Raw genomic sequence first — 27,658 nt, 5'->3', positions numbered from 1 at the left:
CAGCTTGTGCTGGAAAAATGGAAGAGTCTTAAAGGTGCTTTTATTCATGCAATGTGGGCCCGGTCCTTTAGTTCAGCCCTTTTTGGCAAAAGATAATCAGAACAATGGGAAAATGCCTTTATATACCTTTGCCTGAATCGGTTCAGCTTTGTTTTTTTGAGGCAGGTCATGTTTGCTTAAAAATGTCCAAATATGCATTTCCTTTTGGTACTGAATAGTTTCTGGAAATGTGAAGCTAGACCTTAGCGTAGGGAATGGATAAAAACGGATTAAACTAACTCTTTTGAATTATTGATAGCCTCCACCGCCGTATTCGACAGATATTGTGACATGTTTGTGCCAACGTTCTCTCTTTTGCTGGTGCCAAAACTTAATCTGCTTTTGAAGGGATGAAGTCGTCTTCTGGCAATCCCTCCAAGCAAGCAATTCTCATTTCCCTGTTTCTGATTGTCGTTTCATGAAGTTCAACTAAAGTTTTGGTTTCTTTGGTTTTTTTGCATTTTTAAAAAATATTTCCCAGACCATCCTTGGGGTAAATTCTCCTGGACATCCATGTGAAGACTGGCAACTATCTTGAATGTGTGGAAAAAAAAGTCTCCTAAGTGTATGAGTGTGGCCTTGTAACCCATCCTAGATTGACAAGTAACAAACAATTGCTTCTTTGATGTCATTGCTAATGTCTTCACATTTGCTAAAACACCTGTATTCTCCAAACCAGCAATCCACTAAAACACCTGCATTCACAGAGGTCCTCGCTGTTGCTGATGGTTGTTTGAGTTTAACCTGAAGCACTCAAACACAACAGGATTCAAAACCATGACTGCAGAGCTGCACCGGTGAGGCATGCCACAGCAGTTACATGCTCCGCGTTATGGCTACGAGACCTTTTCAGACCAGATGTGGTTCCAGTTGGAAGCAGACTTTTTGGATTGGCTCGGACTCTTTGAAGGTTTGGGTTGTTGGTGTCAGGCAAAGCGCCGAAGCCTTGCTGCATCACGCTTCTAATGAGGGCCACACGGACAAACTGAGTCCGACAGTGAATGTGAAGCCATATGGTAATTAGGAAAAAGCTTACTTGTCTTTCTTAGTAAAAGTATGTGCACTCTGAGGGAATAAACCCCCCTACAAGATAAACTGAACCACCACCTGCTTTCAGTCATTGACTAGAAACATTGCACATCTACAAAAATGCAAACGTTTTTCTGGGCAAACGGCCAAGGAAAGGGAAAGAAAAAGCCACCCGCATAGTACCCGTAATGTCTCCTGTCTCTTGAAAGTGTCTAAGAAGCAAATTACACAGTTAAAGCAAGGTGTGCCTGGTTTATAACCCCCACACTGGCCTGCAAGTCTCAAGGCATGCAATAAGCACCTGACTTCATATATCTAGTTTCAGTGCTGTTTCAATGTTGGTCGGAAAACCTACGTACATTCACTAAATCCAAGACTGTGACAAGAAGACTTAAAATCATTGATCAGTGATGCTCTCTCGGGTCACGGATGGGATCGTACCTACCATCAATAAATTTGACTGAGCTTGAGATATTTTGGAAAGAATGGGCAACGCTTCAGTTCTTGGTGTAGGCAAACCCTAAAACGGTGCTACATTGACACCAAAAGGTGGTTTTACAAACTGTAGACTTATGGAGGCTGAATACAAATGCACACCACACCCTTCAGATGTTTTTCTTTTTTCTTTTTTTTTTTGCAAAAAAGAAAAAGGTATTAAAACTGTATACTCTTTCTTCTTACAGTTCATAATACACATTATGTTGGTCTATGACATTAATCATCAATAATATACTCTGTCTCACAAAGCGCTATCTAGTTCCTTTCATTGTTTGGTAAAGTTGGCTTACAATGTCATTATGGGCCCCAGATATAAAGATATGTGCTGTTAGCTTGACGGCTAGTTGTATCTATGTTTGACTGCCTTTTAAATTGATTATGTAGCAAAATTTTGGGTAACCTGTATAAAACAGAAATGGTATTACAGTGACATAAAAAACACAATGATTTACTAACACTATGAGATTGCCATGACTGGCTAACCATTAGCTGCTAACAATGTTAAAATTATATCTATTATTATAAAATAATAGGTAGAATTAAATGCATGAAGTTGCTATGTGGGCTGCACAGTTGGTAGCACTGTTGCCTTGCAGCAAGAAGGTCCTGGGTTCGATTCCTGGCCTAGGGTCTTTCTGCATGGAGAAAGACCCTGTGTGTATGGTTGTTTGTCCTGTCTGTCTCTGTGTTGCCCTGCGACAGGGTGAACCCCGCTTCTCGCTGAAACGTTCGCTGGAGATAGGCACCAGCACCCCTCCTGACCCCACTTGGGACAAGGGTGTACAGAAAATGGATGGATGGAAGTTGTTATGTGAACTGACAAGTATCCATATGTACTTACTGAAAACATCCTGACCTGCGTACTGTCTTCATCACAGACAAATTTAGCTCTCCGCCTAGTGAGGCGAAGCTCCTCAATCCTTGGCGGTTTCACAAACACTACGTATGGTTTGAATTCAGAAGTGTAAACATGCTTTATTTTCTGCAGAGGGGGAAAAAATAACAGAAAAAGGATAAGTTCAGATGAATGCATAACATAAAAAAAATGAGGATTAATGGTTTGTGAGCATCTCTTGTCTATCAATGTAATTTCAATGCTATATTGTAGAAGAAATTGCAATTCGTACGGAAAGGTTTTGTTAATTTTTTTTTGTTTTTCAATTTTTTTGCTTTTGATTTCCTTTCTGTAAATTTTTTTATGTTTTTGTGATCCACTTCTGATTCGGGCAACGTTTTCATAACAAGTGAAAATCCGAAACATCCCTCACGAAATTCAGAGTAAGACACCAACCTCTGCTCTGATTGGCTCATAGATGATGATCGTTAGCTCCGTGGCTGAATATATAATATATCTCATGTAACCGTTTACATCTGTCGCTACCACAATTTTTAATGACTTCTCCCGTGAACAAGCTCATTCACGTTACTTTAATTTCATTTCTTATTTAATGGAAACACAGCAATTGAGAAATTTTATTTTTTTGACATTGGCAGAACAGTGTTTGTCAAAACTGAGTGAACATTTGCTGGGGTTATGCTTACGCTTGGGTGAACATCCAGGAGGCAGACTTTGCCTTCAGCCATCACTCTCTGCACCGAGTCCAGATTAGACCCGTAGTAGTTACCTCTGTACTCTCCATACTCTACAAACCTACAGACCCGGTGAGGCAAGCAGAAAACTGGGTAAGAAGTCTTCAAATGGTTGAATAAGACCTGCAGTGGGCGAACAGCTCAAGTAGGGCCACTTATCCCACACCTGTGGTTGAGGATGAGCTCTTCAAACGCCTGAACTGAAACAAAATGATAATCCAGGCCTTCGCTCTCCTGCCTCCTCTTCTCGCGTGTTGTGTCTGCAAAACGGGAAAAGAGACGGGACACCGCTTTGTGTTCGCGGGGAGAGAATTTACACGGCACGCCGGACGTAAAAGCTGAAAGTAATGAAACCTCAAGATGTGCAACTTACACGGCACACTGACGCCATAGCGGTCCGGTTCGGAGATCACCAGCCTCCTCTTCAGCTCGTTCACGCCAACCCCGCTGGGCCCTGGAGACATGGATCAGAACACTGTATTCTGAATGTGGGTTTTAATTCTCAATATCGCCGTGCGGTAATGCTTTCCTTGAGCGGAGCCCAATGGCAAATGACACAGCTGTCTTTATCATCAGAGAATTAGAGAGCAAATGAAAGTCAGACAGACGGAGCTCTGATTTCATTCGAACAATGATGCTCAAACAGCCTTCTGTCTGATCGGTCTTAATGCTCCTACACTCTGGAAAAGCCATAGCGTTGTATCTAAATGTACCATCTGCAAAGCTGTGCAGTATCAGTGTCGTTATAATGTAGGATACGCAGGATGGAGTCCACACACACACACATACCCACCCACGCGCATGCATGCACGCACGCAGGCATTCGTCCACATGTTCAGTACTGTAGCAGCTGGGATTGATGCGCAGCCAGATTGCATTGGTTTCTATTGGGGCGCAGTCTAAAAGCAGGATTCCTGTCATACCTGCCTTTTCCATCACTGGGTTTCATGAGTTTGATGCATAACCAAATATCCAGTTTATGGACTTGCTACTCTTTCACCGCTGATGTGCTCCACAGCTGCTATGCAGATCTCACAGAGGACTATCATCAAGCCTGTTGGACGCTCTCCAGTCTTAATTTCTTTTGTAAGAGCTACAGGGTACACATACCATGCCGTCTGGCGGTAAACGGGTCTTTAGCTTAAGACGAAACGTGCAAGCGATGCAAACGGTAACGATGTTCTTCTAATTTGGTTTAACATCCTCTATGCGGTCCTGGATTAGAACAAAAACGGTCTTCATTGTCTCGCAAAAGGGGAGACTCGGGTTTAGGTTTTTCCCGTCTGTAACTTTTCATTACCAGTGAGCTATATATTCCTAATGATGACCTAACAATGTCGACTGTCCCCAGCAACAGTCGACAGTAAAACGGGACCCGGAGTCGAGGTTAACCCCAATTCAATTAAAGGAATCTAAATGTAAATCCAAGCTGTCTTAAGTGTTCCAGTTTGATGATAAACCTTCTGGCAGACATCGTGAGGGATCTGATTTGTGAGCATTCGTCTCTGTCCTCCCAGTCAGCTGTCTTTTATCTCTTCCCTATCTGACCTTGCTTTTACATCTCTTCAGCTCTTGGTGTTTCTTGCCTTCCTGTCTTTCACTTTTTGACAATTTACTTTTTCTTCCTCCGCCTCCCCACATTTCCTCCCTTGTTTTATTCCCCCTCGGTTCTTCTGTGACCTTCAGTTGTATCCTATTATGACATTAAAAAGACCTTTGGCGGCGCTCGCGGTGGAATTCCCTGTGGGGAGATAGAGCTCAAAAATACACAGAGCAGACCTGCAGGATTGGCAGGAGGAGTGAATGCGGGGTTGGACCGCTGCGTTGCTTAAGTGAACGCAATATATTTTGACTCGCAGATTTCTGACACTGTTTACGTGGGTCTGATGGGGAAGGGATCATTTTTCCGATCAAAGGTGGAGACATAAATCTTCATCAAGGCGTTACTTTTTTCTTTTGATCAACAACAGGCTTGATATGTTTTATTTAAACAAATAGGGTGAAGGTGTTTCGTGTTCTCGCTTAGCCATAAAGGGAGCAGATATAAAGCAGAATTCAACGGACCACAGCACCACGGGTTGTTTTTTTTTTTCCCACCGACTTTTACCATGTACAGCACGTCAGTGTAGTATATCACAAAGCTGATGCACATCAGATCAGACAGAAATTCAGCCTTACAGATTCATATGCATTTTTGTCTTTTTTTCACGTACCAACCAGGACAATGAGGCGGTGTCTGTCCTTTGGCTCCTTATGGTAGGGTACCACCTCTATATAAGTACGGGGACAGATTGCACCATGAGTCTCAGAGCTCCACCTCCGTAACTGAGCAGGTTTCTTGGCTCTGCTGCTTTTCCGTCCGAGTCTGAAGCTCCTTCTCAGACCGGCTGGAGGAATAAAACCGACAACAGTCTTTAAAGAAGCGTCTGAAACTGCAGAAATCTAAAGTCTAACTGTTAATTAGCCAGTTATGGCTAAAACTATTAGTTACCCATAGCTAGCTAATAATTTCTTTGTAAGAGTTACATTAATGAACCTTTGTGTAAATGTGCCAGAATTAACCAAAAGGTAAAAACGAACAAAGGTTACACAAATGACTTAAGTTTTGTCAATAAATACAATCAATACAAACAGTAAAAACAACATAAGGAAACTTCATCACAATTATTATAAAAAGTACTAAATTAATCCTGTGTCCAGATGGTAAAAACCCAGTTACTATTCAGAACGTTGACATGTCTGATGTGTAACGTCGTGCTCTGTGTGGCGTAGCGTCAGAACCTTCTGCTTATGAACCCGCCATCTTTTCCTCCTGAAGCAGAAACGCAACCCCCCCCAACGTTTTTAAAAGCTCAATGTTTTAGATCAGATCAAATTTTCATAAATCTTGAAGCAAAATTACGGTCATTTGTTTTGACGTATCGCTTCGTTTCAGGGCCTGCTCGGGTCGTTCAGCGTCGTTCCTGATGGCGGGCCAGTCGGGAACGGCTTGTTTAACGGGACAAATTATAAACCTCTGCGCTAAACACAGAGCGGGGAATTACTGAGTGGCAGACTGCGAGCGGCCCCTGCTTCAGGAGCCATTGGAGCGCTGCCGTTGTGCAACGCGGGAGCATGTCTCGGTGAAGACACGACTCGGTCCGTCACGCTGTGCTGGTGTTCTGTCTGACTTCCAGCTGCTGTAGCGCGTCTGTGGTCTGGCTCCTCTGGGTTGGCTCACAATCAGAACCACCACTCTGGTGGCAAGGCCAGATTGCCCTTATTTTTTTACTAATTTTAACTCCTTTAGCATGTTTAAATGTGTTCCTTTTGGGCCCATAAAGAAGAATGTTCCTCTGTGGAAAAAAGAAAAGGGGCAGTAATATGTGAAATGGATCGTTTTCTTATCTTTGTATCGCGTTATAATGTCATTTCCACATCAAAAATACACTTGGAGTGTTGCTTTGATTCTTTCAGGCATGTTTGAGAAATCCTTTAATCTCCCGCAGCAACCAATCAGCTGTGCAAAACGCCCGGGTTGGACCTAGCTCCTCCTTTGAGGCGCAGCTCACCCTCGGAGTTGCGGTTTCCAAGGTTACGAGCTCCCGCGTCACAGAGCAGCCCTCCCACTCAGCTCCTTCAGACTAGCCAGCAGCAATTAGCAAAAACACCTGGTGGAGCTGAGCAGCTGTAGATTTCATCAAATGAGCTACTTCTCAGCGCAACGCTGGTAAAAAAAAAACGTTAAAGGGTTAACAGAGGAGCCATGTTGTGGCGACTTCCTGAAGGTGGAGTTTCAGAAGAGCTTTTAAAGTGACAGAGACCCAATTTCAAGGCGTTAAATTATGAAGTCAAGTTTGATATATAGCAATTTTATAACAACTGAAGTTAACATAGTGACTTGATTGCACTGTAAAATGGCACTGTGTGCCTGCCTGGAAATCCCCTTTAAACATTTGCGTTGAGTCTGAAACGTAACATAAATTCATGTTTCTTCAGTCTTAAGTCTCTCTATCAGAGAATCTCTCGGTCGTTTGCAAATGAATCCTGCTGCAGATCGTTCTGGACATGCTGTAAATGAGTCTTGCACTGAGCCAGTACAGCTGAAATGATCTGAGTTTCATTCTGCATCACAAAAGACTTAAAAACCTAAGTCAGAGACGAATAAGTGATTATAAAGGATATTATTCCATACAGTAATCAGATGTTTCTCATGATGGCGTTCTCGAGTTGTTTTTGAAACATGTACAGCCGTGTGAGAAAATAAGAGCATCCCTCAAGATAGGTTTGCGAAAATATTTCATCCATTCATTTTAGTCTGTTTTGTGTTATACTATGACAGTCTCATGCATGTACAATGACGTTTCTACTTTCGTAAATACACAAACACACACATATACATGTATTAAAAGGATGTATTATCTTTATGGTGTATTTTGTTTGATGTTTTGTGGCAGTGAGCTCCATTCACACGGTGCTCTAAACATCACTGTGTGTTTGCTTAAACCAGTAATCCGTGGATATTTTTTTGCTAAACGGAAGTTTTTGGTAAATCATAGTTGGTAATTTTACTGTAATTATGTTATTTAGAAAATGTATCAGTGCGTACAACCCTCACATCAGACGTTATAAGACATTTTGTAGCACTTTGATGGATTGAGCTGTTTAAATCTTTCGATACTGAGTTTGGTGTTCCGGACTGCTGAAGAGAGACTGAAACCAGGAAACTTTTGCTCTCTGACAGAAACACAAAGTTCAGACTATAAAGCTTGCTGGAGAGAAATTACAAGAAGACATTATGAAATGTCGTTGACTTTGAGAGACGAGTGTAAAACCTTCAGACGGAGACGTTTTCTCACTCGTGCCATTTTAGCCTCACAAGGAGAGGAGGGCATCCTAACTTTGTCCTCGTCTAGAAAATGTGTTTTTGTTTCGATTTTTTGCTCGATAAGCAAAACGAAATTAATTTCCCTGTTCAAGTGAAAAGAGTTTTGCTTAAGCATCAGAATGTTAACGTTTCTCGATAAAGAATTGAAACATTTAGTGATGTGGACTCCTTTCATCAACACCGTTTTTACTTCTGAAACCCAGAACTAACAGACGAGGTGTGAAAGTGTCCGATGAGTGATTTCAGTCCCTACGGTGGTTTCAGTTTCACTCTTATTCCCTTCCATATGGCGTCTTGCAGCACTTTTACAGACAGAACTGTTGCTGTGGCAACGTACTTTCCACAGCATTTGCAATGCGAGTTTGAGATTAAGTTCAGATTTGACCTTCATCCTTCTGTCTTCCAACATGTTTGTCAATTTTCACTCAGGTATCAATAGTGGATACGTTCCAGCTAATATTACTTTGATAAATAAATTCATCACCCTTGTAAATATAAGTTTGCAAACAAGAGACCCACACGGATTTGGTTTATTAATAGCACTTCTCAATAACTAAAGAACATATTTCATGGGGTGCAAACGTCTTTAAGTGCCTGAGTACAAAGGCAAAGTCTGGGGAATTGTTGGTATGTAGAAGATGAAGGAATACATATTTTTAAGTCAAAAAAAAAAATAGGACGAAGGTTAACCTTTAACCACGACTGTTTTGAATAAAATACACTGTATTGTAATTAGAACTGAAATAAATCTGATTTGATTGAATCAAAAAAGAATTAGAGCCATACAAATCGAACTTGAAAACAAATTTGCTGATCAGTTTTCGTGGATTTAATCTATTCACAGATTTTTTTGTGGATCGAACTACAACAAATTATTTGTGGAAAATTCACCAATTTGCTGATTTTTTTTTTCATCCAGAAAATACGCAGGACTTCAAATAATGCCACTTAACTCTCTTTTCCAAAGCAGCCAATCCAGGAGCTCCATTCATTTTCCTTGGAGCTGATTGGTCGTACTCCCAAGAGCGGAAATAGCAAAAAGTGTGGACCTTAGCTTCTGTGTTAGTGGTGAGATGGCTTTCACTGGGTGTATTAATGGCATATTAGGTGTTTGGATTATTAAATAGGCAGTTCTAAGTATCTTTGGAGACATTTTGAAGTACTTGTGGATTTCAGACGCTAATCCTTGTGAATATGACACCTTCTAACAGGGCTGAAGATAATCCAAAAGATTAGCAGTCTTCTTTGTGGTTTGGATTAAAAGTTGCAAATATTCACTTTAAAGCAGCATGTTCTGCCGTTCCACAGCTGAATCACTTCAAGAACACTTTTACTGTTGAATAAAATAGTGAAAATTTTTTTAAAAACTGTCTTCAGATAGGAGTGAGTGTGCTTTGAAAGTCCAGCGTCTCACCAATGTGGATTCCTGTTATGGCTCTGTAGTCTACGTCCTCTGGGACTGGAAAAACTGAAGGAGAGAAACAGATAATGTGAAAAACCTTTAATAAAAAAAAAAATTTGATCTAGAAACATAAACTTCATGCTCATTACAAACGTTCTGAAATACGTTAGCCTTGTAAAATTTAAGTAACTGTGAGTACCGTATAAGGGAGCCCGTTCAGTTCATGGATACTTTTAACAATCTTACTTGCAGCATAGCTACGGCTCGTAAAAATTTCACTTATTTTGGGGGGAGAAGCAACCTTGAGAAATACACACTGGTCTCGGAAAAGTCAACGTTTTAAAATGTTAAACTCGTGAAGCGATTCATCGCATGCGCATTTATTTTATGAGTTGTGCCAAAGGAGAGCTTTCAGAAAAACAAAATGCGTACTGACAGTACCTTCCCTGTCATCTGCCGAGCATGTGGAGAAAAAAAAACACAAAAAGTCATTCTCCTGCAGTGGGTTCCACTTCTCATCCTGGAAGATGTTCTTTACAAAGTGTTTTATGCTTTTCAGGTGGTGTGACTTTATGAACGAAAGCACTGGTGTCCAAACTTTTTCTGCTGGAGGCCAAAATTGGCAAATTTAAACAAATGGACTTGGCACAGAATTCATTAAATTAAAAATGCTAAAATTTGTTTACGATGATTTTATTTTTCTCCCGACGATAAACTTTTTTGTAAAATAAAATCTGTGTATTATTAAAGATCCAAAACATAAAAAAGGCTTCAGAAAGTTGCTTTATTAAAAGAACGGCTGACAATTTCGAAAATTTTTGGGTCAGCGATTGTTTTCCATTTTGTTGATCAAATTTATACCATTCTCAACTTGTGGTCAGGGGCCGAAAAAAATCCTTTCACGTGCCAAAAATGGCCCCTTAGCCACAGTTTGGACACCCCTGAACAAAAGTGATCACCTGGCGGCTTGACGTTGTGAAGCTTGAACAGAGCTCTAGGTCGCTGCAATGCAACTCTTCTGCAAGAGTTTAAAAAAAAACAGAACAAATATTTGTTCAATTTTCTGCGGTTTTCTTTCCCAAAATTCAAGCGACTGGCGATGTGAGAAGATCACCTTTCGTGCAGCTGCTTTGAAGGGACGAGGCCCGCCCGACCGCTGCCGTCTCCGAGGCGACGGGCCTGCCACCAGGTGTCGTCGTCGTCCGTGCCGACGATCTGGAGGACGTCGCCTCGTTTGAAGGCCACGGCCGCGTCTTTACACGGGACGGTCGGATCCTCCGTGGGATCATAGTCGAACAGCGCCCGCACAAACACCTGAGGAGTGGCAATTTATTATTTTATTTATTTATTTATTTATTTTTCTTTTTAGGCTTTGAAAACCCAAAATGGTGAGAAAAATGGAAAACGACTTCTTTTTTTTTTCATGTCTGTCTTCTGGCTGCTGTTTGAACATCTGTATTCTGACAACAAATGCAACATTTTTTACTTCCCCCCATGTCTCATTTTTGAGAAACGACTCCAATTATTGAAAATAATTTGCGAACGCTGCCTGCTCTCAAGTCCGTTTCCAGCTCCCCCGTCCAACGTGCGCGGCGCACAACAGGGCTGTGGTCCATTACTCTTTCTGAACACAAAGAGTGTAGACCTGCAAATATTTTCTGCACAGCATAACAATTTTTTTTTATTTAAATAAATGGAGCCCAAACGGTTGACGGTGCCAAGGGATTCTGACTGTCTCAACAGATGTCGAGAAGGAGGCTGTAGTATATACACTGCAAAAACACAAACTTGAACAAACAAGTATTTTTGGTCTTTTTTCGTGCAGATATCTTAGTACACTTGAAATAAGACAAAACTAACTCATAAGTAACTTTTCAGCAGGACATAGGAGCTTGTTTTAAGTCAGTAATTCCCTTAAATTGCTAAAATATTACTTATAACAAGGAAAAAATGTTTTGTTATAATGTGAAACTAGTAAATTTTTTCTCACCAATAATAATGAATAATTTACTTAAAACAATCTCATATATCTTGCTGAAAACTAACTTGAAAGTTACTTTTGTCTTATTTCAGTTGTACTAAGATATTTGCACAAGAAAATATCTATTTTTATATTATCTAGTGCAAGTAATATGCAAAATCTAAACAGTTTTATAATTTATTTTGTGTTTTTGCAGTGCAATGACAAGCAAACTGGATGATAAAAAAAAAAAAAAACAAATGAATCCAACACAAACAAAGTAGGGCCTAATTCTTTCCACTCCATAATTTATGTGCTACTTTGTGTTGCTGCGTCACATAAAATCCTAATAAAACACATTGAAGTTTCTGGTTCTGACATAACAGAGTGTAAAAGTCAAAGGGATGCAGATTCCAGTCGACTTTTCTCCATAAATTCATGTAGCCGCGCTAAACGCTAAACGAAAATTAAAAACAAGGCACGCATTGTTTGCTCTACCTTTGTAACACGTGATGTCATTTCCTCTTTGGTGGATCCAGGAATGATTTTGAATTTAACTGCACCCTCAGAACAAGCCTACACAGAATAAAAAACAGAAATGTATTTCATGTCCAGGATATTCAAACAGAAAGACTCATAACTGGAAACCATAAAAAAAAAATCTGCTGATATTTTGATTTTTTTTTGTGTGTTTGTTTTTTAACCGGCTAATTAATAATATTCAAATGGAAAGTTGGTTGGAAACATAAAGTGAAATGAACGGTTTAAACATGTCTGATAACTTTTTAGTCAATCTTCACTTTATATTTCAAAAATATTTGCAAAAAGCTTACAGTTATGCATTAACCACAAGATACACAATAAAAACATGATGAAAATGACTAAATCAAGGATAATAAATAGTTATTACTAAGAATAAAAAACTTATGTAAAGTGACATAAACCAATCAAGTATGGTAAATGAGGAAGCTCTTGAGATTTATGCATATCTTATAAGGAAGAAAACAAAATAAATAAATACAATTTATAAAAACACTAACGTTAAAACCATATCTAGCAAACGCATCGAAAACCTAGTTCATTTTAGAAACCATCTTAAGGCCTTGATGTTGCGGTTCTGACTGAAGGAGACACGCGAGTTGATTTTAAACTCAGTTCAGTTGGAAATCCAGAAGTTTCCCCACCGACCCAGTCTCCCTGTGCAACATGGCTGCCACATGTTCGCATTGCAATGGAAGTTACAGTAATGTACTTTTTATTTGCGCATTCGGACTGCTTGCATCTCTCTACGGTAGTCGTAAAAATAGTGCCGCAGGGTCACTTTGCAAACACATTCTTCTTTAAAACAGGAAAATCGTAACAAGTATCTGGCTTACAGCTGGAACACGGTTAAGATGAAGATATAATGAGCTCTAACCTCCATTAAAAGGCTACGGGAGCCTATGTAGGACATTATTTTATTGACGACTTGCAGTAGCAACTCAGTGAACCTCACTCGGTTTCAGCTTTACCACTCACAAACTTATGGTTTGCTGTTTTTGTACCACACTATCCATCCATCCATCCATCCATTTTCTTTACACCCTTGTCCCTTAGTGGGGTCGGGAGGTGCTGGTGCCTATCTCCAGCTAAGGTTCCGGGCAAGAGGCAGGGTCACCCTGGACAGGTTGTCAGTCTGTCGCAGGGCAACACAGAGACACACAGGACAAACAACCATGCACATACACACACACACACACTCACACCTAGGGGCAATTTAGACAGACCAATTAACCTGACAGTCATGTTTTTGGACTGTGGGAGGAAACCGGAGTACCCGGAGAAAACCCACACATGCACAGGGAGAACATGCAAACTCCATGCAGAAAGAAATCGAACCCAGAACCTTCTTGCTGCAAGGCAACAGCTCTACCAACTGCGCCACTGTGCAGCCCCATTTCAATATATTTATACCTTTTTTACATTTATCAATAATCTTCTGTATATGCATCTTAAAGTTTTTCATCAAACCTTACACCTAGATACCTTACAATATTTACCTGCTTTAAATTTTTCCCATATAACCTAAGATCTACTGTAGGATTAACCTTTTCTTTGAAAAACATACTTGTTTCTTCTCAACAGACAAATGAAACCCCAATTCATGTGACCCTGTTTCAGCCTTATTAATTGCTGATTGCATTCTATTTTTTTAAATACTAATATTGCCTCCTCTCGCCCATAATGCCCCATCATCTGCATATAATGCTTTACTAATTCTAAAATCTATATTATCAAAAATATCATTAATCATTATATTAAAAAGCAACAGACTACATACACTACCTTGTAGAGTTCTATTTTGTATAGCATAAATATTTGAACAATTTACCGCAACTCTTACTTCTATCGTTCTATTCTTTAAAAAAATCCTTAATCCAATTAAACATTTTCCCTTTTATTCCCATGTTATCCATCTTAATTAATAAGCCCTCTTTCCAAAGCATGTCATATGCTTTTTCAATATCAAAAATTTAACTGTCTTCTTCTCTTGTTCTATTCTTTACATTTATGCATTCACATAAACTCATGCTCGCCACCTAGTGGACATAAACATAATTCATTCAATCATCACACTGACCTGAGTTGGATGGAGTGAAGTTCCCATAGCACCGCAGTCCTGCGGGCCTCAAGCTATTCTGCCACCGACAATCAAGCATGAAACTTTGGCCCTCATGACACTAATTTATTTAGAAGTACCAAACTTGAACCCAATACCTCAGCGTGTCTGTTTCATACATTTTTACAAGTGTATCAGTGATGCCTCCAACCACTCGTCTGAATACAGATGGCTGCTGGTTCTGCTGGTTCTGCTGCTCCTCTGCGTCCCTCAGCCTATTATTCAGCTGTTCCATTTCAATTTGCTGTTCAGTCCTTATATGCTCCAAGGCGCTGATTTGCTGCTCTAAGGCAGTGTTTTGCTGCTGCAAGACAGTGTTTTGCTGCTGCAAGGAGAGGCTTCTCTGCTGGAGGACGATGCGATTCACCTTCAGGGCGTCGTTTTCCTCCTCCAAGATGTCGTTTTCCTGTCTGAGGATGCTGTGTTTGTCTAGCAGCTCATTGGTTTTCTCCAGCAGACAGCCGTAATCCTCCTCCAGTTCGGTGTAATTCTGCTCCAGTTCGGTCTTTTCCTTCTCCAGGGCAGCGTTTATCTCCTCCAGGACGGTGTTTCTCTGCTCCAGGGGGGCAATTCTCTGCTCCAGGGCAGCGTTTCTATGTTTCAGGCCAACGCATCTCTTCTCCAGGACGGTGTTTCTCTGCACCAGGATGGCATTTCCCTGCTCCAGGTTGACATTTCTCAACCCCAGGGTGGTGTTTCTCTGCGCCAAGGCCGTGTATTTCTGCTTCACTTCGGTGTGTTTCTGCTCCAGACTGTTGTTTGTCTGCATAAGGTTGGCATTTACCTTCCCCAGAGCGTTGCCTATCTGCTCCTGGGCGATGTTTGTCTGCTCCAGGGCGGTGTTTCTCTGATCCAGGGCGATCTTTTCCTTCTCAAGGGCCTTGTATTTCTTCTCCACTGTGTGGATACTCCGCTCCCGGTTCCTGTTCCTAAGCTTCATATTGGTGTTTTTATGCCCCAGAGTGGTCTTTTTCTCCTCCAGGGCTCCGTTTTTCTGTTGCAGGGCGTTGATTCTCTGCTCCAGGGTGTCGCTTATCTGCTCCAGGGTAGCGTTTATCTCCTCCAGAGTGTCATCTACTTGCTCCTGGGCAGTGATTGTTTGCTGCAGGGCAGTGTTGGTCTGCTCCAGAGCGGTGTTTCTCTGCTCGAGAGCAGTGCTTTCCTTCTCCAGGGCGGTGTTTCTCATCTCCAGGTTGGTATTATCCTCATTTAAAATTCTGTTTACACTGAACAGTTTTTTAAATTCTTCATCTTTTTCCTGAAGCAGCTTTTCTTTTTCGTATGCAGCCTGTTGTTTTTTAATCTTTAGTTCTTCATTTGACTTAATCAGGGTCTGCCTCTCAATAGTCACCTTGCTCACGTCTTTCAGAATGCCTTCCAGTTTTGCTGTCTCTCTAGCTAATCTCTGTTGTGTTTTCTCATTCAGGGAATAAGAAAACGATGGCTTTCTGCTCTCACTCATTGTTGGTCCTTTTGTTTGTTAGAAATTGGTGACAATCCTAGTACTTGCTCTTGTTTTCTGCAATGGTTATGACAGTGCAGCTTTGTGATGTCACTCTTGTTTCCTAAGAGTGATATCTTTGTGACATCAATTCGCGTGATGTCACAAGTTGATGTCACTACCTCACCAAAACAACTAGAAAACTGCTGAAGTTTGAATAAAAACAAACTTTACAGCTGAATGCAGCTCTGCTTAGCTGATGGCCATTGGAGACAGTTCAACTGGTCATACATCACCAAGGCTGAAATCCGCACTTGGGAGACAGCGGCTCTTGAGGACAATGGACTGAACAGCAGGGTGCGAGGACCAACTGTCAAAAGGAAACATTGTGCCCGAAAACAGAAGAAGGGGAAACAGGTGGGCGTGTTGACCCAGCTGATGCCTAGGAAGCCACTAATTTCTCTTTCTGGCCAAAGTCCGCTCACCAGGTAAGAAAGTGTATTTGTTAGATCTGAGGTTAAGAGTTTCTGCAGAGATGAAGAACTGTGCCGTTCTTTGCCTAACGGAAATCTGGCATAACAGCAACATGCCAGACTTTAGCCTTCCAGATCAACGTTCTTCAGTTATTCCAAGCAGACCGTGACCAACGGTCAGGAAAAACACGGAGAGGAGGACAATGTATGTAAGTGAATGAAGGTTGGTGTACAGACTGTGGCCTGGTTAAAAGCTGTCAGCCATACTATCTGCCTCGGGAGTTTACTGCGGTGTTTGTCACCATTGTTTACATTCCGCTAGGTGCTAGTGGCAACGAAGCATTGAAGGAGCTGTATGACACCGTTAGTTCACTGCAGATGAAGCACCCGGAGGCGTTTTACGTGGTTGCAGGGAACTTTAACCATGTGAAAATGACTGACACTCTGCTCAGTTTTTATCAGCATGTCATCTTTCTTATACTCTGTATTGTGTGTACACTAACATTCATGGTGCGTACAGAGCTCTTCCTCGCCCCCATCTTGGCCTCTTTGACCACATTTCTATCCTGCTGGTGCCAGCATATCGTCCGCTGATGACACAGATTAGGCCAAGGAAGAAGACAGTCACTGTGTGGCCCAGGGATGCAGCCTGTGCGCTCCAGGACTGTTTTCAGTCCACAGATTGGCAGGTCTTCAGAGAGGTGGCTCCTTATGAGGGAGAGATGGACCTGGAGGAATAAACCTCCTCTGTTCTTTGCTTTATCTCCAAGTGTGCTGATGATGTCTCCACCACCAGGACAGTAACCCGTTACCCGAACCAGAAACTGGCTGAATGTTGAGGTGAAAGCTCTGTTGAAAGCTAGGGACGCTGTGTTCAGGACAGGCGAGGCATCAGCACTCCGAGAAGCGACCCGTACCTCAAGAGTGAAAATTGTCAAACCTAGGTTTAGCGTTAGCCTAGCCCTAACCCCTCACTGCCAGATGCACTTAATAAATCCTATTCCCGCTGTCAACACTGCACTTTTTCTGACTAATTTTCACAGTTCACAACACCAATAAAGAATGTGTCACTTAAATCAGTTTCATCTAATAAGTTTACACAATTCCTCTTCTTTTCTTCTTTCCTCTTCATAAAGCATTGTTTTGCTAAATGATTCTTTATTTAAACACTGCTTACCGTAAGCAAGAGATTGTCTCACTTTATGCCGTGACCCACAGTGCTTATATATTGTTTATTTTATCTTTAATAATTACTTTTACTTCTGCTTTACTTAGTGGGACGTCATATTCAATTTCTGCTTCTTTAGCCAACTTATCTACTTTTTCCATCCATCCATTTTCTTACACTCTTGTCCCTTAGTGGGGTCGGGAGGGTTGCTGGTGCCCATCTCCAGCTAACCTTCCGGGTGAGAGGCGGGGTCACCCTGGACAGGTCGTCAGTCTGTCGCAGGGCAACACAGATGGACAAACAACCATCCACACACACATTCACACCTAGACAGACCAGTTAACCTGACAGTCATGTTTTTGGACTGCGGGAAGAAACCGGAGTACCGGGAGAAAACCCACACATGCACAGGGACAACATGCAAACTCCATGCAGAAAGACCGGGGCCGGGAATCGAACCCAGAACCTTCTTGCTGCAAGGCAACAGCTCTACCAACTGCGCCACTGTGCAGCCTGTACCACACTAGTAGTCATAAAAATACAAGTTAAAGCAATATGTCCTCTTTAAATGAACAAGTAAGAGGAAGAACAAGGACCAGCAGAAAAATGAGACAAAAAAGTGACATGACTGACCAGGAGAGGAAGGATTTCTTTTGGCTTCCTGTGCTCTAGTGAAACTCCATTCACCTCCTTCAGCTCGTCACCTTCATGAATCAGGCCTTAAAGACACATCGCGTCATTATTATTATTATTATTATTACACATTTGGAATATGACTCAAACATTTCCCAGCAAAATGCTCAGGTTTTCCGTCAGCTGTTCAGAAGAAGAGCTGCAGTCTTCTGGAGTTCCTGAATTTGTATGTGGCGCAGAGTAACGCCAAGCTTTCCCTGTCACGTGTGGTGCTGCGGGATGCCGGTCAGCTGGCTCCAAGAAGGCTGCTGCACGTTTCCCTTGCTTACAAGAAGAGCAACATTGCTGAAAAATTGGTTTGGTTGCAAAAGTGCCAGACCTGCAGTCAAATTTGTAGCCACCAAATTATGTTAATTCAAGATTTCCAAACTTGCAATTCATAGAAGAGCTTCAAATTCCACAAAATTTTGATTTGTTTAAGAGCAGTGATCATAATATTTGTAATTTGATGGCTATGTTTGCAGTTTGATAATTCTGTTTGTTGTAATTTAACCGGATTATAATCAATAATGAAGCAAAAGTTATCACCTATTTCCCAAATTTTTACTTTGTTTGCTTTGAATCAATGTACTTTGGCTCTGGAGAAACGACCTAAACAATATATGCACTGCTATTTATTTATTTATTTATTTATTTATTTATTTATTTATTTATTTTTACTCCATAAATCATTAATTTTTAAAGTGACAGCTGTCAGTGTGGGAGTGGGAAATCTGTTCAGCAGCGGGATGCAGGCTAGCTGATGGGCTGAGTCAGGAGTTAATCTCAGCTTGGTGCAGGTTTGTTTCTCCGTACCAGCACTCTGCAACCTTTACAGTCCTAAGAGCCATTTTCACTTTCAGCACAGTAACATTAAACTCATTTATTACTCAAATGTCACATGACCTTTTGGAAAGGAGGGGAAAAAAAGTTAAATATCTACTATAGGAATGTTGTTGTCACTGTTTTCTTTCTATCTTTAGGTTTTGAAATGAAAAAAAAAAAACATGAAACTTTGTAATATTTATATGAAAACAAATACAAGTATTTTCTTCTGTGTGACAATGATATTTGTGGAAACATTTTTTTTAAAATCCGTGTTTCCAACCTACAGACAACTGTAACTTTGTTGTGTAAATTCGATGGTTATTCAATGACAGAGGAGGAATTAGCACTAAAAATCCACATTTGTTATCATATCTGTATTTAAAAACATAGGATGGTGCTTTAAGATTTTTAGTCAAAAAGATTAAGCGGAAAAGAAAAACCCTACATTTTGTACAGTATTTAAAAATGTAGAACGCAGATCTGCTAAATTTAATAGAAGTATTAAAGTATCACTATCACCATCAAAAACTACAATAAATAACACATAAGCAGGATTAATTAGACCATGCTATGTGTTTTTGTGCATAAGCCGCTTCCTCGTGAAACTGTCCCTCACCGTCTCCAGTCAGAGGCTTCTTCAAATTGGACGCACTACGGACTGCTACAGGAGACCTTTGCGGGATCTTGAATTAATATGAGTTTCAGGAAACATTTCATGTCCCCTTTGGGATCAGTGAAGTGTTTTTTAACTTGAATTCTTACGACTTTAGCGGTCTGCCTACCACTCTTATCGGCTGAGCCTCCTCTCATGATCCTGGCGACGACGATGGCCCCCGTGGATTTGTCCTTCTTAATTGTCGCTCCCTTCATTCACACACAAAAAGAACCGACAAACGGATACAGAGTGAAGATAACATACTGAATCTATCGCAGAAACTCTTTGAGCTCCGCTCTATTTTGCTTGATTAAAAAAAATCTTTTTTTTAAATTATTTAGACGCCTTTGTGTTCCACACAACAAGCCGCACAAAGGCGACGTTATTTACAACAGATGTTATTGATGCGGCGGTGCAAGAATGGAAACGGCATCTGATGCAATGGGCGGGCGGGCCGGCAGGCTGGCTGGCTGCAATCGGCTCTCACTCGGGTGAAACCCTGTTGTCTGGAAAATGGGAACATGTTGGATCGATCAGTGGGACGAAGTCAGAGGAAGGTCAGCCTTCTCTTCCAGGCTAGCGTCGGAACCATCGCAAAAATGTTCACAGTTATCCGTCCAAAAGTGTCTTTCGAATGCGGCAACGGCAGCAAAAATGCATATTTGATAGATGAGTCACAGAGAGCTTTTTCTTTTCTTTTCTTTTTTTTTTTTGCTGCTATTCCAGCGATGTTAATGGAAGTTTATCTTCTGGTTTGCAATATATCTACAAAACCTGGCAACCTGTATATTTGCATATTCACTAAATCTTTTATTGATCCTCTACATTTTAAATGTATTTCTGAATATTTCTTCTGTTGAGTCAAAACTGAAATATGTTTATGTGTATTTGATGGAAAAACTTGTCCCAGTTGCAAACTAAAACAATATAAATCCAGAGTTGTTGTTGTCTTTTTTTATTTTATTTTCACTAAAACGACAAATTTCGAGGTTTTGTGGCAATGCTGAACATCTGCCACTCTCGAATCCTTGCAGGATGTTTTTCTGCCCCCTTCCCCCTTTTCTCCTTTACTCAATCCAGGAAACTTTTTATTTTTTAAATTAAGAAACAATGACATGGAATAAGTAATAAAGCAGAACATTTGAGCAGCATCAGGAAAATGGCCCGTGATTAAAGGCTTCCAAGCTAATCAATGCGCACTAGAAACAGAAACATAAATTAACCCAGGCCTTCTAAATCTGCAGTGCTGCTTTAATGACTCAATTATGATGTCAGTGTTTGCATTATTTCACTTTAGATAAACAGAACAGCTGGAGCCGCGGTGTGTCGTGTGTCACAGTGATATGTAGTGAAAAGAGCTGTGGAAAGAAAAAAAAAAACTTGGATTAAGAACGAAGTTAATAGTTTAAACACAAAAGCAGCACAGGCTGCTGCTGGAGTCCTATAGGTTCCTTTTAAATGATTCTTAGCAGACATTTTGTCTTGCCATGAATGCATTTTTGAAATCATATATATATATATATATATATATATATTTTTTTTTTTTTTTTTTATATCATACTAGATCTAACCATAAGCTCCATATGTCTAAAATTCTGTGATGTGGCTGGATAACTTTAAGAAGCTGGGGCTTTTTGGTGCAGCTGCATTAAATGCCAGAACAGCCATAATGTAATAAATGGTTATTACATTTTTAATATTAAAGTAAAAAAAATTATTACTTATGTTTCATGTGAAATTAATTAAAATGAGAAGTTTTTATATCTTAAAACTATATGAAATTATGTAGGTTTTTACTTATCTGTTCATTTCGTGGTTCCTGTGCTGCAGAGCGTAGCGAGAAAAACAACTGTAGCTCATCGAATACACCGTATTTACAGTTAACGTTTGGCTAACAAAATGTTAATTAATTATAAATCTTGATTACATTAACTATATATTTAATTATGTTTTTTTAATACTTAATTTCCCTGCTAATGACTTTTTTAGACCTCCAAAGCCTACAGTGTTTCTGATCATTTATGATTATTCCATCTGCATTTTTGTGACACCTAGCGGTGACTTCGGCAACTGCAACCAATTCACTTTATCGTCCTCCCGACCCGAGTCTCTCATCTTACAGCCATGCAAGAAAAACAATGCAATTCAATGAACGGCAAATTACGATTAATCTTAAAACAGAAATCTAAGCAATTCAAATAATATCCTGAATAAATTATTAACGTTTTTGCACTTCTGTGTGGTTTTTTTTCTTAGCAATAGGTTTAGAAATAAATGAAAACTCTTTATGTAAAAATTTGCACTGTAAAACAATAAAATGAAGCGAGTAGTTCGAGAGATTTTGTTGATGGTCTGATTGCAGATTGACTGCCACACAAATACTGACCAGTGGCTCTTTGGTTTTCACAAGGCTCACAATTTTCACTGACTCTTCATCTTCCTCCATTGCATCATCAGGCAGGGGCAGCAGAGCAGGTTCAAAGTCTCTCTTGGCTACAGAGTCATGGGTACGCAGAAGACTCTGGAAAAGGACAAAAAAAAAAGACTAAATGTGTTCAAGGCTTCCTTCACTCTGACTTTTGTCCTTTCTGTCGTTTTTTGTCACTAATTGCCATGGGCTGTCTCATTTGTCGCCTGAAACTCCAAACACCAAGACGGTACTCTGGCAAAACAAGACAGAAGTCACACTTGTTAGGTTTAGTGGCCAAAAGTGGTACAGTGAGTGAGTCAGAAAAAAACAATTCACACATCAGATGGCACTTTCCAGTAGGAGAGAGACCCTCAACATTACAGCCAGGGCTACAATGGAAAAGTTTAGATCAGACCATGTTCGCACATTAGAATAACCCTGTCAAAGTGCAGACTTAAATCCAGTGAAGAATGTGTTGCGAGACTTGGAAAAACAATGTTCACATGTGTAGTCTGGAGGTACTTTGCAATAAAGAATCGCTAAGAAACTTGTTCCTTGTGAAGTTTGTTCAGATAAGACCCAAAATACCTGCATCCAGAGTTTCTGCAGGTCTCACTGACTCAAGTTTAAGACTTTTTTTTATGAATGTAATTTACACCTAGTAAGACTACTAGCACTTCACCTCTTCATTTAAAATCATCTAAACTTCTGACTTCAGAGTTTGTGTCGCATCAGATGCTGCTTTGAGATCTGTGCTCGTTTTCTGGGCAGTTTTAGACTCGCTATGTCAAAACTGTAACATTTATGGGGTCTGTTGAGGCTTTTGGCAGCAGCTTTGTACAGGACGGTGCAGTGTTAGCAACAGGCGTGAGGCAGTGACGAAGATGAACATCGTCCAGTCAACTGTAGATACATTTTAAAGTTACCCAACCAATGACAAAAGCAAAAAAGCTAGCTAGGTGGAAAGGGTATATTAGCTACTAGCTCATTGCAATTAATGTACAGATTGGAAACAGGAATGAGTTAGTGGCGAAGACCAACGTAATCCAGCCATCTGCCAATAAATGTTAAAGTTTGGTAACCTATCTGTCATGGGTTAGAAAACTTTAATTTTATAAATTTAAGCTGACTAGCTAGCTAGAAAGGGTATATTAGCAGCTAGTGCTTTTCTCCTCAAAATGCATATAGTACGGTAACAGGAGTGAGCCAGTGTCAAAGACGAATGTCATCCAGCCCATTGTCAATAAATTGTAAAGTTCTGTAACCCATGACCAACCCAAAGAACCTATAGCTGGCTAGCTCGAAAGGGTATATTAGCAGTTAGGTTCTTTTTTTCCGTACAAAATGAGCGTAGCATCATGCAGGGTTGGCAACAGGCAGTGAGGTAGTGGCCAAGACCAACATCGCCAGACAACTGTAGATAAATTTCAGCCTCGTTTGCCAAGGACGCAATGAAGAGATCTGCATGCGCCTCAAAAATAAAATAAAACATACAATAGCCTATATGTAAATAGTTCTGCCATGAGCAATTTTAAGACCTGTGATTAACCTATTTAAGTGCAACTTCCATTTTTAATGAACTCAAGACATATTAAGACCTTAATTTTACGTAATTTAAAGACTTTTTAAGGATGCGCAGACACCCTGTCCATCTGTAATTGCAGCAAAACACGTTCATTCAACGGGGCCATGCATTTACAATATGCACTACTTTGTAGGAGTCTATCAGACCAAATTCCTATAAACATTTGCTTTTGCGAGACGGCAACAACCGCTGTTTTGCTTGCGGAAAAACATTATTCAGAAAAGCCGTTAATCTTTCACTGCGATCGTGGATTAAAAAGTGGAGATTTACCGTAACGAGGAGGAATGTGAATATGGGAAACATCTGCTCGTCAACTTCATTTTTACCAGTCAGACAATCCATCTGTCAGTAACTCTCCTGGATACACCAAAGTCCATCAGCACTTGCTCTGTTCAGAAGCTGCCAGCGCGTGAGCAATTCGGCTCTGGCTACTTTCATAAGGTGTTTTTTCTTTTTCTTTTCTTTTTAAGGAAACAAACATTCATTTACAGGATATTATATCCAGCATCGCTCATAAGTATGTGTGAGCTCCAGCGCTCCGGCCAAGAACATTAGGGCTGTTTAAACAAACTTTAGCTTACCGGCTGGCTTTGACTCCTCATAAATTACAAAGAAGAAGAAAAAACACTCACACAATTTTTGGCAACACATTATAAACGAAAATACGTTCTGTGTGCATTTATGAACGTATGAGTGCATCTGAGACACGGCTGTCAGCAGATTCGACATAGGAAAACATTCACCGGAGCAGTCTGGGCATCTCCGGGTCCGCTGTAATGAACATAGTTCGGGAGAACATTAGCTTCGGTGCCAGTGTGGTTAATAGATGTCAGCGCCTCCCGGGGGGGCGGGGATGTGGTGAAAATCAATTTGAATGCGTTTTACTTACTGCTGGATTCATTTGTCGCTGCGTGTGACTCAAGTTTGAGTTTATTGTAGGAAACAGAATGCTGTCGGTCATTATAGCTCCTGTGTTCAGTCACTCTAGCGGAATGACTCAAATGAAGCATGTTAGCATGAAAATTAAGCTTTTTTTTAAAATTATTATTTATAGGCCCAATGTCAAGGTAGTGTGCTTTGGAAATACCTCCGCTTCTAACAGCGATAGTTGCGGCGAACATGCTTATTTCACGGTCATTTCTTGAAATGTGAACCGCAAAAGCGGATTAAAGTGAGAAAGAAAATGTCCGTGACAGTTTGTGTTTTAGTAATTACTAGGTTTACCGCTACAGTAACGTAAACTGTCATTTGAGTCTGATTAGACAAGCCATTAAAACATCAAGCAGATGATGAGTAACAATGAACTTTGTGTCACGAAGCCATGCTATTCTGGAAACTTTGGGTCATACCGTTGACACTGATATTTCTCTGTTTTTTTATTATTATTTTTAATTGCACTTTAATGTTTCTGGTCATTTTTCAATGGTGATTTCATTTATTTAAGAAAAGAAGCTGATTACAGACCTAATTACTGCTAGACCTGAAGATTTTCTTTCTAAATCTGATTTCAAAAACAGATGGGAGACTCTTTTGTCTGTTCATTTGGAACGGGTTACACGGCCACTTTTAAGAATTTGGGAATTTGGTAGACCACCAAAATTACTCCAAGAGGGCATTGACACCTGAAACAAGGAGGCCCAAAAGGAACTAAGAAGATTGAACAGCAGGAAAATTATCCAAACCACGTCAGCAAATCCACCTCTTTTTTTCACAAAGGGGAAAAAAAATGTTTTTGATCGGCTTAGTCAAAGTATGATCAATCAAGATGGTGCTAGACAGGCTTTCCATGCTTGAAAATCAAACTGCAATGTATCTGAATTAAAACTTGATTCATGAAATCAAGGTGTTAATGTAAACCAAAATGTGTCACAGGATCTTTGAAATGAAGTCATCAAACGCTGGATGTTTCTGGCCTACTATGCGTTTATCATACCCACCAGGCAGATAATAAACGTTTTCATTTACTTTGCTATTTTCAACTCATCGTCCACAATATGGAAATCATGTTAGAATATCAACCAGGAAGTCTTACAGTTTTATTTTTGGCTTCATTTGGGGTGAAAATCTGTCAGACTTGATAAGAGTCCAGTGGCTCAAACTGGCAACGTTGAGCCAAAAATGACTCTGAATAGAGAATTATACAACATTTTCAAATCATACGATGCAAAAAAATAAAAATTCTACTTGGGATCTGGTCGTCTTTTACGACCAGATAAACGAACAGAATCCATGAAAACAAGCAACCAAAACACCAACTAATGCAGTAAAGCTGAGGCAGAAGGGTGGGAGGTTTTCTTTTTACAGGTACAAAATGGAGGAAGCCTGTGTGGGGCTGAAAGAACGAAATGACATCATGGGGCTTCTTCCAGTCCTGGCTTCTGCACTGTAAAAAAAAACAACAACAAAAAACTCTAATTTACGGTAAAATACCGGCAGCTGTAGTTGCCAAAATTTTACAATATAAATTGCGGTAAAACCCCATATTTATACAAAATTTTACTGTACAAATGTCTTGGTTAGAAGAAACTTTGTTATTCTGGGTCCAAAGTTCTCTGTCTTTGGGGTGTATTGACTTAAAAAAACCACATCTGCTTTTGTGGAGTAAAGGCCTCAACAAAACAACATTTTTAAATACATTTCCAACTAATTTATACAAAGTATTCACTGAACGAAATTAGTTAAATGGTAGCCTAACCCATCTTTAAGATCGTCTTAGTCTGACATCAAAAATAAAGGGGTATGTTTAAGACGCGAAATGTTACCGACTTCGTAATAAACATTTTGAATTTATTCTAATATGTTAACTTTTCTCCCTAAACCAGGATTGATTGATCAGCCTGGTCAGTATTAGGACATATTTAACTGGGTCCAAATATTCCTTCATTATAACTTTTTTCTTTCTTTTTTTTTTTGGCACCTCTTGGAACCTAAACTATGCGAAACAATTTCTTTTATGTATTTTCATGACATCACATCTTTTACGCGTCTTTTCCTTCGGTGGACAATGTGTGATTTGACTGGGCTGAAGACTTGTAAATGTTCGAGACCACACAGACTTTTTAAAAGCTAAATGCATCAGCATGGAAAGAAATAGTTTTTCACCTTAAAGTGAGGTTTGGAAATAAGTGTAAGCAGTTCTTTGACTTCATCTCTCCATCCGTGGTACAGCAGCTCTTCTGCCAACTGAAACAAAAAAAGGAAGAAAAAAAGTGGCATAAACTTGTTAAGATTTATTTCAAGCCAGCGTAGAGAGGCATAGGAACGAGACGCAGTTAAAAGAGTCTGTCGAATAAATCACGCACAGCGAGTTTCTTTCGCTCTTTCCGATAAGCTGCTGTAGTTTTTTTTTTTTTTTTTGCGATTTTTGAACAAACACGTTGTGCTGATCTCGTGAAGCTCGTTACTGCGATGCCTTCTCGGCGATCTCCGGAGTCACAACGCGCACGGAGGTCATTGGTTTCCACCGAGAGCAAACACAAGTTCTGTGTGAGAGGAAGCAGAACCACAGCTTGGCCCCTCCGAAACGGCCCTTCCTGACTTAAGCCAGGCGCAAGAGCGGCTGTCGAACCAAATCAACAGCAACGCGACGAAAAGGAAAAGGGACAAACGCAGAGGAGATCAAATGGAAAGATGGCAGAAAATGCTGCGCATGCAGTCCAATAGTGAGGACAGCGGAGAGCTAATGTGAAACTAAATAGGGGGGTTAGCCGAAGATAGTGCTGAGAGTTCCAAAAAAAAATAAAAAATTTAAGTTTCATACCTCTTGAGGTTTTTAACTTTTTCGCCACGTCACAATCACGCACTGTGATTGTGATTTGGATTTTAAAAAGCATGGCGGCGTATCAAGGCCATTGTAGACAGAAAGAAAAAGTAAGAGTAAATCTCCGCCACAAATCTTGGACATTTTGAGATTAAGCTAAAAAACAAAAAGTTTCAAAGGGTGAAAAGTTGAAAATTTCCTAGAAAAAACGTAGAATTATTTTCATGTTTCATGACAAAATGTCTCTGTTATGACATATCGGAAACCTTCGTAGACAGAGGAAAAAAGGAGCAAATTTCCATCAAAAAAACTCAGAAATTTTTAGATTAATCAGAATTTTTTTTTTGAAAAAGACAGGATATTTCTACGTTTCAAAAGTCGAGAATTTTCGACTTCTGCTGAAACACTGGTAAAAAAAATTTTTAAAGGCCAGAGGAGCCATGTTGTGATGACTTCCTGAAGGTGGGGTTTCAGACAGAGCAGGAGCTTCTTAAAGACACAGAGCCAAAGTAAAAAGTGTTAAATTACAATTAATCTTAAGTCACATATGTTATATACAACATTTTTTAATGACAACTGAAGGTAACATCATTACTTGATTGCGCTCTAAAATGCCAATCAG

General features: G+C 40.1%; 1 protein-coding gene across 2 annotated transcripts in view; it reads right to left on the bottom strand.

Annotated features, from left to right (window-relative positions):
* Nucleotides 1–27,658, bottom strand: part of LOC103478964 (MAGUK p55 subfamily member 7-like) — a 30,081-nt gene that overhangs the window by 829 nt on the left and 1,594 nt on the right. The window contains exons 3-16 of one of the 2 annotated variants that reach the window (XM_017310174.2): nucleotides 26,379–26,459; nucleotides 21,668–21,802; nucleotides 19,409–19,490; nucleotides 17,760–17,845; nucleotides 11,884–11,961; nucleotides 10,540–10,739; nucleotides 10,385–10,443; nucleotides 9,867–9,878; nucleotides 9,438–9,491; nucleotides 5,370–5,543; nucleotides 3,530–3,610; nucleotides 3,323–3,416; nucleotides 3,109–3,217; nucleotides 2,408–2,548 (exon numbers count right to left, since the gene is read on the bottom strand). In XM_017310174.2, the coding sequence (XP_017165663.1) occupies nucleotides 2,408–2,548; nucleotides 3,109–3,217; nucleotides 3,323–3,416; nucleotides 3,530–3,610; nucleotides 5,370–5,543; nucleotides 9,438–9,491; nucleotides 9,867–9,878; nucleotides 10,385–10,443; nucleotides 10,540–10,739; nucleotides 11,884–11,961; nucleotides 17,760–17,845; nucleotides 19,409–19,490; nucleotides 21,668–21,802; nucleotides 26,379–26,459 (1,386 nt within the window). Of the gene's footprint in view, nucleotides 1–2,407; nucleotides 2,549–3,108; nucleotides 3,218–3,322; nucleotides 3,417–3,529; nucleotides 3,611–5,369; nucleotides 5,544–9,437; nucleotides 9,492–9,866; nucleotides 9,879–10,384; nucleotides 10,444–10,539; nucleotides 10,740–11,883; nucleotides 11,962–17,759; nucleotides 17,846–19,408; nucleotides 19,491–21,667; nucleotides 21,803–23,546; nucleotides 24,056–26,378; nucleotides 26,460–27,658 lie in introns of those variants that run through there. The other variant, XM_008433136.3, reaches the window with a different exon arrangement.

Source organism: Poecilia reticulata, chromosome 17 (assembly GCF_904066995.2).
Source record: "Poecilia reticulata chromosome 17, P_reticulata-male-v2, whole genome shotgun sequence".
NCBI lineage: Eukaryota > Metazoa > Chordata > Actinopteri > Cyprinodontiformes > Poeciliidae > Poecilia > Poecilia reticulata.
Note: the sequence above shows the minus strand (reverse complement) of the source record. Positions and strands in the feature narration are given on the sequence as shown.